This window comes from Saccharomycopsis crataegensis (assembly GCF_037102585.1).
Source record: "Saccharomycopsis crataegensis DNA, jcf7180000000084, whole genome shotgun sequence".
In the NCBI taxonomy this organism is placed as follows: Eukaryota; Fungi; Ascomycota; class Saccharomycetes; order Ascoideales; family Saccharomycopsidaceae; genus Saccharomycopsis; species Saccharomycopsis crataegensis.
Genome location: NW_027043829.1, coordinates 1,423,510 through 1,438,334, shown reverse-complemented (window position 1 = coordinate 1,438,334; position 14,825 = coordinate 1,423,510). Strand labels below are relative to the sequence as shown.

Below are 14,825 nucleotides of genomic sequence, written 5' to 3'. Positions count from 1 at the left end.
TCAATCAACTCTCCTACATTGTTTCTTTGCTGCAGCTGGAAGCCCACTTGTAACACTAGCGACGTAAATCACACATTAGCCTCGACACAATACTGTTTAAGACACAACAAGCACATGACAAACAAAGCAACAGAACCTAAAACATAACTGCAACTTGCAACAATTAAAGCAATTACTTCTGATACTTGTGTAAAACATTGAAATTTATTACCGAGTATCTGGACCCTCTGGTGAGTATTGGAAAAAAAAAAAAAAAAAAAAAAAGAAATTATTGACAGCTACTACAAATGAATCAAAGTCTGGGAATCTTGATCAAAAAATAGCTATTTCCTAATAACTTTTTTTTTAAAAAAAAAGGTCCCATTTCCCACAAATGAGAACATAGTTACACAGACGCTAGCTCCAAAAGAGTGCGTGTTCGAAAATGGCATAGAAATTAGCCCGGAAAAAGACAACCCAAACCAGTGATCCCAAAAACATGATTCCGGGTAAATGCCTCAACGAGTCCTGTGTTACTTCCAGCCACACACAAGTAGCGATAATAAGTAGAAGATAGACAAGCATTTGCATAATATCTTGTGTTCACCAATCCATTATAAAGATATTCATTAAAGAAACATAAGCAGCTGCTTCTTTGTAAAACTCAGACTGTTTTGTGGAATCCTCATCTTGACAAGCGAAACTAATTTCAACCAGCTACTGCTCTAAATAGGAAGCCATAGAGATGCTCTTAGTATACTAATGGTATATTTAACATTACTTTTATCCCATTACTATAAATACTGAAGCAATTGATCTTTGCCATCTTATGCACAATAAGAGCGCATATGGCAAACTCTAATTGCAGCTCTTTATTTTTTTGTAATGATTGGTATATTGGTGATTGAATCTTGTGATGCTTGACAGCACGTAGTATGGTGTACATTTAAAGCGAAAACCATTTATTCTAAGTAATAATGTCATTCCATATTTCACGTTCTGTTATGACCTTTGACTTGTCACTTAATGATCAGAAATTTTGGTCAACAAGTAGTAGATGGATGCCCATCGCCATGCAGAAACGCCCGTTGCTATATGAGGATGATGATAAAGGCCGACTAGCAGGTATTCAGGGGAAATAGATTTTAGAGATACATAATAAATTGGAACATGAAAACGCTTCTTTTCAAAGATGGAGCTGATTACATTCTATCAGTTTCAGTCTTTATCTTGTAAGAATCATATAGAGGCTGTCAGAAAATATAAGGTTTTAGTGAATTTACTCTGCAACACAGGTACAGCATGATTGAAAAGCCAGTAATACCATTCTATTAGTATGTTCCTTATATCATCCCAGATCAAAATGATGATAAAGAATATTTGTTGTATGGAACTCATAAGCCTGAGAGAGAAAAAGAAAAAGAAAAAGAAGCAAAAAGAAGCAAAACACAAAAAAATAAAACACATAAACAAATAAACTAAATAAATAAAAATTCTGTCTAAAGCAAGCTACTAATCTTGTTATAATACAAATATACCCCTTTTTTCATGGCACTTGTGTAACGCAAAAACCTCACAAGTCAAATTCTTCACTAAGGTGATCACAAATATCATATCATTCACGGACAAAGCTTAACATTAGCTATTGGAAATTATTATTGCGGGTACGATATACCACTTCGTCAAACTTTTCTTTATTTGCCTTATAATACTTCATTAGTCCACTTTCTAACACTTCAGGAGCGCTGACTCTATTAAAAGGATCCCAATTCAAGCAGCTTTGTATCATTTGTGCCAATAATAATTCCAATTTGCTTCTCCCGATACTCTTCCCGTGAGAAAAAATCACTTCCTGTAAGGTTTTCGAATTTGCGACGTATCGTTTCTTTCCATTCGGTATCAATGCTCCCAGACGGAGCTGTCCCAACTTATCAAACGACGTTTCAATCAATGTATATGGCGGACCAGCCGCTTCCTGCTTGTCAATTGGGCCCTTCTTCAATAACTCCTCTCTCAATTTGACAATCGTGCGACGCTTGGGAGCCCCAAGAAGTTCAATCCACATTGCCAATTGTTCTTTCTCATTATTACCTGCAAAAATAGGATCTCCACGAACTAACTCACCAACAATGCATCCAGCGGACCATATATCGATAGCAGTGGCATATCGCGCACCCAATAACACTTCCGGAGAACGATAGTAACGAGACTGAATATAAGAGTAACTGGTCTCGTTGACGTAGCAAGCCGACCCAAAATCAATTAATTTGATATCCAATCTATCTGGCCTATACAACATAATGTTCTCTGGCTTAAGATCACAATGAATTATATTGTGAGAATGTATGAATTTGAGAGCTTCAAATATTTGATGTGTCCAAGTCATCACTAATGGAACACTCATACCTTGGAATTGAGAAGCTTGTATGGTTTGAAATAAATCAACGGATAAAAGCTCCGTAACAATACACATATGACTTCGGAAATTGAAATGATCAATATATTTCAAAATTCCATGGTCCTCTTTATCAGTGATACCATCATTCAAATTCTTTAGTACCTTAATCTCATAAACGGCTTGCAAACTCCATTGCATATCATTTTTGATCACTTTTATTGCCACTATTTTCCCTGATTTATGATCCTTGCATCTCAAGACATTTCCAAAGCTGCCTCTTCCCAAAACTTGTAAGATCTCGTAGCGATAGTCTACATGGTCCCCTACTAACGCAATGTAATTCCTTTGACTATCATCAAAACCAAAATTCTGCTTGAAGTTTGAAATTTGGATCGTAATTTGAGCATTATCTGAGAGTCTTAAATAATGAACCAAATCCTTGCGGGACAACTCACCACGCTCATATACATTGAGTGAACGATGTCGAAAAGGCTGATTTTGGATTAAATCTTGAGCTGCAATACCAGCATTTGAAGATATTGCCTCTTTAGATACTGGTCCGCACGCATCTGCCTTAGAGCTTCTATCCCTTGTCTTAGCCAAATCGTTACTACTAAGACCTAATTTTTTGTTATTCACAGACAGAACTGAACGGTGTAGATTGTGAGCAGAATTCTTCGATCCATGGGACGCGACATTATCCAAGGTAACGGAAGTCAGTTTTCTTATTCCATTACTAATGCCAACAGGTGCTTTATATTGCTGTAGATCTTCTTCATAATCGCTAATATGGTTATCCAACCAACCTTTAATGACATCTTTTGTATCTCTGCAGTTCTTCAATGCAAAAAATAATTCTTTAGCACATCCAATCTTTTCATCTTTGTTATTCAATAACAGACTATGATTGGAGCGTCCACGTCGAATGCTTTGTATCATTCTTTTCCCTGCTCCTCTAGGACTAGTAGAGGTCTTACTATCGGAGTCATTTGTGCCAATATTTTTGGCAATATTAGAGATAGATTTCGTATTTTTAGGCTTTAAAGTGGCACTCTTCTTCAACTGAATAGGTCTAGAATCATTCAAAGACTTCTTTGTACTGGGTATTGAGGCATTCTTTGGTCTATTTGAATGATTTAGGGTTCCATTTTTCCTTTTTTTTAATGCCCAATCATTACCGTTCTTGGATTTTGCATCAACTTTTTGCAGCTCTTTTATAATTGAGCTTTTTCGGTTTTCTATCGACTTCATAACAGTACTGTGGTGGTGTCCACTATTTTTAGATTCGAAAAAATGATGCGCCAGAGAATCGAGGCCTAAATTTAGGCATGACCGAGATTCAAATGTTTCATCTTTTTGCATGCTATTGGTGAATTGAGAGATATTCACGGTTTGAGTGGTATTTTTTGTGGTATTTGACACTGGTGCGGTCCTTGTTTCCTGTAAATCACTTGAAGCGCCGGCGATATTGGAAATTTCTAACTTCAAATTTTTCAATTTATCCATACCAAGGTTCAAACAAGTAATTTCGGATTCGCCATCTTCATAGTATGCAGTCACATTATCCATGACAGTCTGATTCTTAAAATTAAGTGCGGTGTTATTTGGTGATACTTTAGGAGGCTTGGGTAACAAAGGTTTTTCTTGACTGGAATGTTCCGGAATTGACAGAGGAATATTAGCACCACCCAACCCATCGATATTCAAATCATCAAATAGATTAGAAACACCAGTATCAAATGAATACTCCTTTAAAAAACTAATGTCCATGTCCATGTCCAAGTCAATTTGTGTTGACGATACCTCGTCAGCGAATTGTGGAATCTTTGATTTCTTTAGTTTGATAAAAGTATCTTCCTCCTCAGGAGTTCTTCTAATATTAATTTTTTGATGCGATTTTGGTGTAAGATATGAAAGAGATTGTGAATGTGAAATGGTTTTAGGCTTCATATCAATATCACGAGGCTGTCTAGTAGGAGTAACAGACCCAATTGCTTTTTTCGCGGAGTTGGGAACATTGACTTTTGGTGCTTGAAGTAATGGCTTTTCTAAGCTGTTGGCTCTTCGCTGATTCTTATATTCATCAAACAGAGAAGCACTTTTTGCTAACTTTGAGTTAGATGGTTTATGATTTGACTTTTGCTGTCTAGGAGATGCGCCATCTAATTGACTTCGCTTCAAATGACCATTCTTATCCATTGCGGTCATTCCAATTGAGCTATCGCTTTTCTTTAAACCGATCAGAGGGGCTCTAATTCGTGACGGCGAAATTGGGTTAATGGAATCATCATGATCATTAAATACATTTCTATTGGGTGTAATGTTATACTGTCCAATAGGCAGCCTCTTTATAGCTATTTTGGCATTTAATAATGCTTTCGGTTTAGAGCTAGAATTTGAAGATGATACATTCTTCGTCATTAGACTATGAAGACTGGAGGTAGTTGATGATTTGGGTAGCAGAAATGTTGAGTCATCGACGTTGATAAATTCTGAAGGAATATGCTTCCGTAAAGATTCTGTGATATCCAAATCATGGGTACTATAGCTTTTTAGACTATTTTGAATGGCTTCTTCTTCGTCTTCTTCTTCTTCTTCTTCTTCTTCTTCTTGATCTTGAGAAGTTGAGAGTTTACTAGATGAGCCTTTATATTTTAGTGCATGACTATGAATAGTCTTGGTGGAGTTGAGAGAGCTGGCACTTGATTTAGGCTTTGCGTGCTTTCGCATCGTGATATTAATGTCCTTTCTTGAGGAATCTCTCAGCCTTCCGATATTATTATTGGGTGTTCTGGAGTCTAAAAGTTTCTTTGTACTGTTAGAGCCTTTTAAGTTTGTCTGCAAGTTAGTTCTTGATCTACTAAGTTTGGTGGTTTCTGCCCGGTTACTCGATGACACAGTTGCCCTCAAATAAGAAGGAATTCTGACATGCTTCGCTTTATCAAGAGAAGTAGCTCCGTCCCTCTCTGCTTTATTATTGTTATTATTATCATTATGGTGATGGCGATGAAGGTGATAATGTTTAGGTGGAAGAGCTGCAATATCTTGATTCATTGTACGTCAAACCTGACTTGGGACATTAGTTGATGTATTCTTCTGTTGTTGATCAGGATCTATATGTTTTGTAATTTTTATGTTGTTCGATGACATGTAAAGATAATTGGATAGGTACTTCGTTCCTATTTAAGAAAACGGAACGTTGAAATGCAAAAACGCCTTTGACAGAATGTTTATAAACGGCGCTTTTCTTTACCAAAAATAAAAACAATGAAGGAAGGGTTTGATCTACCAACAGGCCCCGAGGAATTGCCTTAGACGCCTTAAGACACGGATCGCAGAAAATAATATACCCAAATAAAGCAAGTCAGCCAAATACTTGAGAACCCTTCATTATGAATAAAGCTTGAAAGTCTTTTTTTTTGTTTTTTGACTAAGAATAAAATAGATTTTTTGGGGAAAAAATGATAAACTCCGGTCACATGATTCTACATCTATGGATATTATTATACATGAATTTCAGTAAATCCTACTGAAATATAAACCCTCCCAAAGTGACGTGAGGCAGAATAGCAGAATATCTGTTTCAGTATTAATTATAAGGCATTTTATCTGTTTGTTTTATAGTCACATCAATTAGGTAAATTAAATAATTTGCGTGCATGGGTTTCTTATATCCAATTAACTTATTTTTTTTTGCCGCAGCTTCAGAAAAAACTCAGAGAATGCTAGACCCATTTTTGAGACACCAGGTCATTATTATCATCACATTTATTCTACTCAGCCTAATTTCTGAGCCAGAATAGCTTGGAGAATCCTAGAATCCATATTTCGGTATAGCTACATGCGTTTTGCTCAACACTGCAAGTTTAGAAAGCACCCATAGTAACAATATGCAATTCAGGCCAAAGGCAAAATGGTACTTTAGGCCCTCGTCTCCAATGCTATCATATTATAACGGATGTTTTGTTTTATTTAACTTCTATGCTGCTAGAATTTATATATTAAAGGGGAGTCTCCAACAAAATTCAATGATACACACAAACGAGCAGACACTTGAATTAAATCTGAAAATCAATAGAGAGAAAATAAGAGTCGGAATCAGAAAAAATAAGAGCCAAATATGAGTATAATAAAAGTAGTGAAAAAATATCTCTCATAATTTTTGGAACAAGTCTTTATAAAAACAGTTTACCCTTAGTTGATTCCTGGGGTTCTATAAGTGACAGCGCATGTCGATGACATGAAAAAGCGCATTCATAAACATACTGGAACTTTTCAAGATATTTTCTAAACTTACTTTGCTAAACTTACTGAGGTTTCTTAAAAAAAAAATGTTTATTCGTTCCAGGTTCCACTGAACCCAGTATTGATGAAATAGCAAAAATACGCTACGACCTCGTAAAATTGACGGGAAAAACGCACGCACGCACACACACACACACACACACACACCTCGTAACAGTCAATGAAATATTTTAAAAAACTCAAATCATAAAATCGTGAAATATTAGTTTCATACTCTTAAAAAAAAATTTTGAAAGAACAAAACTCAATTTCTCTTAGGAGACTCCCAGAAAAATTTATTCATTCTTCTTTTCAATAGCAGCACGAACTGCCTTCACTTGAGTGTACGATTCCAAAGCTTCAACACCCATTTCACGACCGAATCCAGATTGTTTATATCCACCGAATGGAACTGCAGCATGGAAATCCTAAAAAAAAAAATATCACGTTAGTATCATCATTCAAACAATGTTGATGGCCTGTCAGTAGTTGGAATATGCATGTCGAGCCATATGCACAAGCATGCAAAGATATCCCCAACCTAGTTTGCATACATAAAAAGCAAAAATACTCACGTTATAAGTGTTAATCCAGACAGTACCCGCTTCTAATCTGTTGGAAACATCAACTGCCTTGTTCAAGTCAGTAGTATGAATACCGGCAGCCAAACCATACTCAGAATTATTAGCTTTTTCAATGACTTCATCAATTGTCTTGAATTTAGTAAGAGAAACAACAGGGCCAAAGATTTCTTCTCTGACAATCTGCATATTCTCTGTAACATCACCAAAAACAGTTGGTTTGATGAAGTAACCCTTGTTACCTACTCTTTCACCACCAGTAATGACAGTAGCTCCTTCTTTCTTCCCAATATCAATGTATCCCAAGATCTTATCAAGTTGTTGTTGGGATGTTTGAGCACCTTGGAAGGTGGCTTCATCAAATGGGTCGCCAACTTTTACTTGCTCAATAGCAGTCTTCAATTTGGCAGCAAGTTCGTCATAAATGCCTTCTTGAACATAAAGTCTAGAACCGGCACAGCAAACCTCACCAGAATTGTAGAAAATGGAAACCAAAATGTTGTTAATTGTCTTGTCAAGGTTGGCGTCATTGAAAACAATGTTTGGAGATTTACCACCCAATTCCAATGAAACTTTCTTCAAGTTACTTTGGGCAGCAGCCTCGGCAATTCTTTTACCAGTAGCAGTGGAACCAGTGAAGGCAACCTTCTTGATCTTTTTATGAGTAGAAATTGCTTCACCAACAATCTTACCAAACCCTGGGATCAAGTTGTAGACACCCGCTGGAACACCAGCCTCCTTAACCAATTGGGAAACATACAAGGCCGATAATGGGGTGGATTCTGCTGGCTTAAGAACAACAGTATTACCTGTAGCCAAAGCTGGAGCAATTTTCCAAGACCACATCAACAATGGAAAGTTCCATGGAATGATTTGACCACAAACACCCAAAGGCTCCTTCTTTGTGTAATTGAAATGAGTAGAGCCAGTGTCGACAATAGAACCTTGGTAGTTAATGGCTAAACCAGCAGCGTATCTAATGTAGCTTGCAACAAGACCAACGTCCCCTTTTGCAGAAGAGATGGCCTTCCCGTTATCAAGAGATTCAATACTAGCCAATACGGAGGAGTGTTCGTCAATCAAGTCAGCCAACTTGTTAAGAATCTTGGCTCTATTAGCTGGGTCTTGAGTGGCCCAGTCAGTGTGCTTGAAAGCATTGTGAGCAGCTTCAACAGCATGGTCAACATCATCTTCACGTGCTTCGTACACATGGGTGATTTCCTCTTCAGTAGAAGGGTTCAAGACTTCAAAAGTCTTGCCCTGTCGGGAAGAGACAAACTCATTGTTGATAAAGAGACCAGTTGGTTGTTCATATTTCACCCCATTTGGCAAAGTGATTGGAACAGAAAGAGGCAATCTTGTGAAAGCCCTGCTGGATACAGAGAAAGTTCTGATAGAGGTTCTGATAGTTGGTTTAATTGATCTTACTGCGAGCATGGTGATCGTATTTGCTAGAGGTTGTGAGAGACTACAGGCCCAGTGGTAAATTTCTGAAGGCTCGCCAGGGCCAGGGGGTTTATATAGTAATGGCCCACAGCAAAAGAGGGGCAATTGCGGGCACTGTGGAGATGATCAAAATATGACACTCCACATTTGCGGGTTGCGAGACTTGGGACACACATACCCCGCATGTTGTTGCTCTTTCACCCGAACGGTTTGCTTTTTTTTTCTTTTTTTTCGTTCCACCCTCATTGGTGGTCCCGTGGGTGACTGGTTAAAAGGATCAAGGGGTAAGGGTGATATTAAAACCGACAAATAGAAAAATTTTGGGGCAAGTGACAGCACTGTCTGTACAATAACTTTGAATTAAGGGAACTTCCCGCTACGTGCGGTACTGGAAAAAAAAATCGGTAATTGTATTCTTCTATGACGTTTTTTTATGCAGAAACCTCTTGTCAATCCCATGACATGAATTTCTTTAGAACGAAAAAAAAAAAAAAGAAAAAACAGTGACGGATGCCTGAATTCGATAAATGTTGGGTTTTCATTTTAATAAAATAATAGTAGCGAGATATATAGATACAAGTCGCTGGTATTAGTAATATTGAATTGCTATACCACAATCCAATTGGATTTATCATTATAATAATTTAATACATAAAAGAAGAAGAAGAATATTCTTAGCTTGTGCTTTCATTTTTTCGGAGCGTAGAAACCCAAATAAATTAATCCATCACACTCCACAATTAAGATAATTCAAATCCTGCCTCCGAGTTGATAACATATAATAATTTCTCCTTTAATAACCTCTTGTCTCCATAATCTGGCAACTTCAACAAGTTCACACACGTGGCAGCTGTCGGTAATCTTTCCCTACCACCTCGTGGATTACGGATACCAAATTTCGGATTCAAGTCTCCAAATCCTAATAGTGGAGCTCGTGGTACCGAAGTCACAAATTTAATCAATTTGAAGTGCTCCTCTGCAGTCATTTCTTCCACACATTCCCAAAAATACTTCACAGTATCATCATGTTCAGTGTATCCACCGTATTCAACATTTGCTTTAAAGTCATTGATATCAATATCTTTTTCGCCTCCACTTATCAACAGCTGCAATTCGCTTGGATTGAACATATTGAGCCAATGTGATGGAATGATTTGATAAAGTCCCTTAAGAAAAATATCTATCTGGGGATTTATGCATCTATTCAACTTGAAATTAGTTATAGAGTTAAGAAACTGAAGTTTATTCAGATTATTAACACTAACACTAGCTCCGTTTGGAATAAGATCAATGGTTACCAAATTCTCATTATTAATTGCTTCCTCAACAACTTCTTCTTGGGCTGTTCGAACATTAAAAACCTTTGTAGCTGGCTTGTGAAATTTTATTCTTTCTGTAATAGTAAAGCTCATATCAGAAAATTCAAAGAACTCATCGTCCAAATTCAAAAGTTTGCTTAACCCTGAGTATAATTGTGGATCCACATCATTTAAATCATCAAAAGTTGAGACTTTACCTACAGATTTCCACTTTTTCAAGAAAAAAGGAACAAAATTCACATCAACTAGGACTCCTTCGTAAAGGCATTTTCCAATAACTTTTCCCAAGAATTCTACCTTCCTCAACTTAGTTGCTTCCCAATGTTTTAAATTATTTCCTTCCAAAAATTTATTGTTGAACTTCAAGTTCAAAATTGTGTTAGGATTGGGATACAATAAATGGTTACTATTTGATTGAAAAATTGAAAGTTCGGAGTTATTGAAGCCTTCGTTAATCACACTAGTAAGGAATTCCTTAGTTATACCTCCCCCATCTATTCCCATTTCAGGTTCACCATAAGCGTCAATAAATTTCACCGATAATGGAAACTTGAAGTTGTCTCCTAATTTCCCAAATGCATCATACGCATCATTCAATAGATTATCACGCTTAATCTCCGCTGTATTCCTGCCTTCTTGTGGTTGGCCCGTTAAAAAATTCAACATATTAAATTCTCTCACATCATATCTGCCTCTTTCACGATCCAAACTAATCAACATCTGAAAAATTCTGACTCTATTATCGAACAGAATAAAAAATGGCAAATTATTCAAAATACTGAACACCCCTTCAATGTCTTGGTTCTTGAGTAAAATCTTGGACTTGCTGCCTTTAGCTTTGTCAATTTGTAAAGAAGCTCTTCCTCCAAAATGGGTCGTGAATGCTTCAATATCCTGCTCATCATCACCATCCTGATCTTCAGATTCATCCTGCATTTGTTTACTTTCTTCTTCTTCAGCAATTATAGGTATCAATCTATCTTGCTCTTCTAATCTTTTATCATTAACCTTCCAAAACCCTTTTGGCAACAATGATAACCTGGAGTCAATCAAATTTAACTGGTTTAAAACTCTAAAGCATAATTTTTTAATGAGCACATAATCGCGGAAGCTGATCCCTCTATGAGTTATTTTTTCTTCTCTTTCTGAATCACTTGCTTCTGACCCTCCAAAAGCATTTATATTTTCTGAACTCTCAAATGATGAACTTCCAAACACTGAACTTCCAAACGCTGAGCTTCCAAACGCTGAACTTCCAAACGCTGAACTTTCAGACTTTGATTCCTCAATAGGGTCACCATTAAATAATCCAATAATCTTGATATTATTCCATGTCAAAAGTAGGCAGAGGTTCTTCAAAAACTTTACAAAAGATATGAGCTGGTTCTTTGTGAGAAATTCTGCCTCACCATTCTCTGGTAAATTTCTGATCATAGAATCTGTCGAGATCACTAACCAGTAAGAAAAAATTTCTAGAAATAAGAACAAGTCTTTTGTGAAAAACTTTTCATTCAAGATAGATTCATTTGTTAATCCCTTGTGCAACAATGATGGGAAAAATTTCTCCAAAAAGTCTTTGTTAATGTTTTTAATTAATTGCTCTTCTGAGAGATCTAAGATATACTCAAATAATACTCTATTATTTTTTAAATTCATTTCATTAGAATCATCATCAGTCATCACATCATCATCATCTTCTTTATCATTGAATACTAGTTTCCGAGATTCTGGTAAACCAAAGAGATATAAATAAATAAATAAATTGCTAACATCTTTGGATGCTTCCGATTTAAGTTTCAATAGAGATGAATAGAGTGATGGTAAAATTGCAGCTGACGCTTTTTTCCGTTTAATCATATCTAGTATCAATAGTAAGAAATCCTTTGAGAAAATGTAGTCTAATCTCCTGTATATGTCATTTGGTAACTTTATTACTTGATAATCAATATATTCGTTAATTTGGTCGCCACCATATTGTTCAATTCGGGAGTCCACTGCCTCTAGGACAAACATAATACAATCAATGCAGCATTTAATGCTTTCAAGATCATGTGCATTCTGCTGCACTAAAGCTGATAGATTACTCACAAGTTTTAGTTTATCAAGATCAGAGATTTCCTCAATTTTCAACCTTCTGAAATCAAACTTCAGCACTTGTGCCGTAATCGAATTTAACCGTATAATATGGGAATTTTTAAACAACTTAAAAGTTTCCATCGGATCAACAAAATCCAAGTTTGCTATTATATTTTCCACCTCCTTATTATTGACTAAATCATGAAGATTCTTATCAAACGAGCTGAATAACTTGTCAACTTTAATGCTCATAATTTTCCTTGTTGATATAATTCCCGACAAGTTTGATAATATTATTAAACTCTCTTTTGCCGACATTGCATCTGAGTCATAATAATAGTCAAAGGAAGAAGCTAGGCTGTTAAAAAGTGACTTTATATTGAAATCATTGATTCTATCAACATCCAAAGTACTTGAGAGTTTAACCATTCTTTCATATTCATCCCTGGGATTCTGTCTGGATTCAACTGAATGGAAGAACAGAAATTGATAAACCACCGAATTGATGTCCTTCTTATCATATATATTTAGCCAATTCTTGGATATCATGGACTTCTGTTCCTTCAATTCCAAATATGCTCTAATATGTTTCTGAAGAATTCTGGCGCTAGTATCCCTTTTCTTCAATATCTTTCTCTTTTCCCTCTGATTTTGTGTTTTTTGTAGAATTGATGACTTGGACACCGAATTATTAGACCCACCAAGATTTATCACTCTTCCTCTCTTAAATTCACCATTGAATATTGACATTGGGGATTATTTTCTTTAGTTTGTTCAGATTTGTTTCTCCAATCACACCCATTTAACGTCAAGATAGGATTTGCCATCAAAAAAAAATCACAAAGGGAGCTTCCGTGCATGAATTATTAAGCGGACTCACGCACCTTTCTTATTTTCATATTGTTATTAGAGCTTTCTGGTTTTTGTTGTTATTTATTTCATTATCGTATCAGTATTAAATTGTTCTATGGGTTGCATATACTCTCATTAATATGAAAGCAGCAATGGGGTTTAGTGTGCATTATTTTTATCATTTTCAAATCATGGTACCACAAGATCCTAGCGAATTCTGAAGTTCAATGAGATATATTAAGGTATATAACCACGGCACATTAATATGATAAATAACATTACTAGCTGAAATGAGTATTATATGTATATTATAATTTGAGGATACATAATGGATGGTACATGATTATTAGGCCACATAATAACACAGGAAATATTACGTCAGAAATGCCAACTCTTATCATACACTGTAGTATTATTTCTAATTAAATGTCACGTTTCATTACTTTTATTACTTATTGATTTGTCTGGAAACATGATTACTCTCTTTTTATTTAATACAAAACATTCAACATCTTTATACTTTAAATATAAACGGTGAATTTTTTATGTTGGTGTTTAACTAAAAGAACATTTGATGCATCCATCAGATATCACAGGTATACTTTTTGAAGAAAAACACTATAACTTTCTCACAACATCACGCTCCTTGCTTTAAGGATTAATCACATCACCGGTAAAAAACTCAATAATCAAGATTATTAAGGAAAAAAGGTGCAATGTATAAATATGATATGAAGTCACTAGTGAATTAATTACCCATCACTAGGAGCTTGATGAAATGAGATGGAGGTCTTTGTTAATGGGTTTGGCACTATATCTCAAATAATATGTATTTTCAAAGTAGTGACCATCAGAATTCTGAGGGGATAATAAAAATAAAAATCAATAAAATAATAATAGTAAAATAATCCAAGTAGACTAAATAATTTAAATAAACCAAGTAAACTGGGAATGAATGAATTATTTATATATTAACGATGGGCCGGGTAACCTTTGTATATTTATGTTATTGAAATGTTAAAAAATAAAAAGCCCATAGAGCTGGCACGGTGGCCGAGTGGTTAAGGCGAAAGATTAGAAATCTTTTGGGCTCTGCCCGCGCAGGTTCGAGTCCTGCCCGTGTCGTCATCAATTCTGATTTTCCTCTACAGTGATTATCTGTTGAAATTTTTTTTCGGAAAGCGTTGAGTGTTGTGCCCAACCGCTATTAATCTTTAAATCTTTTTTATAAAAAATGACAACAGAAGTGGTCATGCAAGGAGTATTCCATAGAAACTGCCGGCATCTCTAACCTAGTGCACATGTTCATTTCTGAATAACAGTTAACAATGTTTGATTCAGAAGACATTATTCCTATTATTTTATCATGATGCTTTGCTATACAATGTTAATTCTTGATATGCACGTGTGTTTTGAATACTGCTGTTGTCGACCTCGCGCGATTATGGCTTGTAGTAGGGTAAGACCTATCTTGTCGGTGGTAGCGGCGGATAGAGTCTAAGAATATCGGATTTAAGATAATTCTGGATTAATACAAACAATAACTTAACAAAGTTAACAACGTAGTAAAATATATAATTGAATAATGTCTTGTCTCTCTAAAAATCGTAGAGAGATAATAAAAGTAGAATAAGTAAAATAAATAGAAAGTACGAACATATGGGTTAGAAGTAATGGTGTTATGGCTATTGACACTCTAGGGTGTTTTTAGCAAAAAGTGGACAAGTACGACAAGTACAATACGCTACTGTAGATTTTTCATACAATATAACTTTCGATTACACTGCTCCTGTTTTACCATGCTCTAATATTGACCATTGACGGATGGTTGAACTACTAGCCATAATTCTCATTGATGAATGAATCTACTTTTTAAGGATCCAAAAATCC

The 14,825-nt window shown here is 35.7% G+C and overlaps 3 protein-coding genes across 3 annotated transcripts; all 3 read right to left on the bottom strand. All coding sequences in view use genetic code 12, as the record gives it.

Moving 5' to 3' along the window:
- Window positions 1–1,621: 1,621 nt before the first annotated feature.
- Window positions 1,622–5,431, bottom strand: DASC09_036450 (uncharacterized protein; the record flags this gene model as incomplete). The annotated part of the gene is made up of 1 exon (XM_064997244.1): window positions 1,622–5,431. One exon carries the CDS (start codon window positions 5,429–5,431, stop codon window positions 1,622–1,624), a length of 3,810 nt encoding a protein of 1,269 aa, XP_064853316.1.
- A 1,526-nt stretch (window positions 5,432–6,957) lies between these two features.
- On the bottom strand, window positions 6,958–8,802 carry DASC09_036440 (aldehyde dehydrogenase family protein; the record flags this gene model as incomplete). The annotated part of the gene is made up of 2 exons (XM_064997243.1): window positions 6,958–7,089; window positions 7,216–8,802. Coding segments are annotated over 2 exons (1,719 nt in total), but the record flags the coding sequence as incomplete, so codon positions are not given.
- A 626-nt stretch (window positions 8,803–9,428) lies between these two features.
- Window positions 9,429–12,833, bottom strand: HUL5 (ubiquitin-ubiquitin ligase HUL5; the record flags this gene model as incomplete). Its single annotated transcript, XM_064997242.1, has 1 exon — window positions 9,429–12,833. One exon carries the CDS (start codon window positions 12,831–12,833, stop codon window positions 9,429–9,431), a length of 3,405 nt encoding a protein of 1,134 aa, XP_064853314.1.
- Between the last annotated feature and the right edge of the window lie 1,992 nt (window positions 12,834–14,825).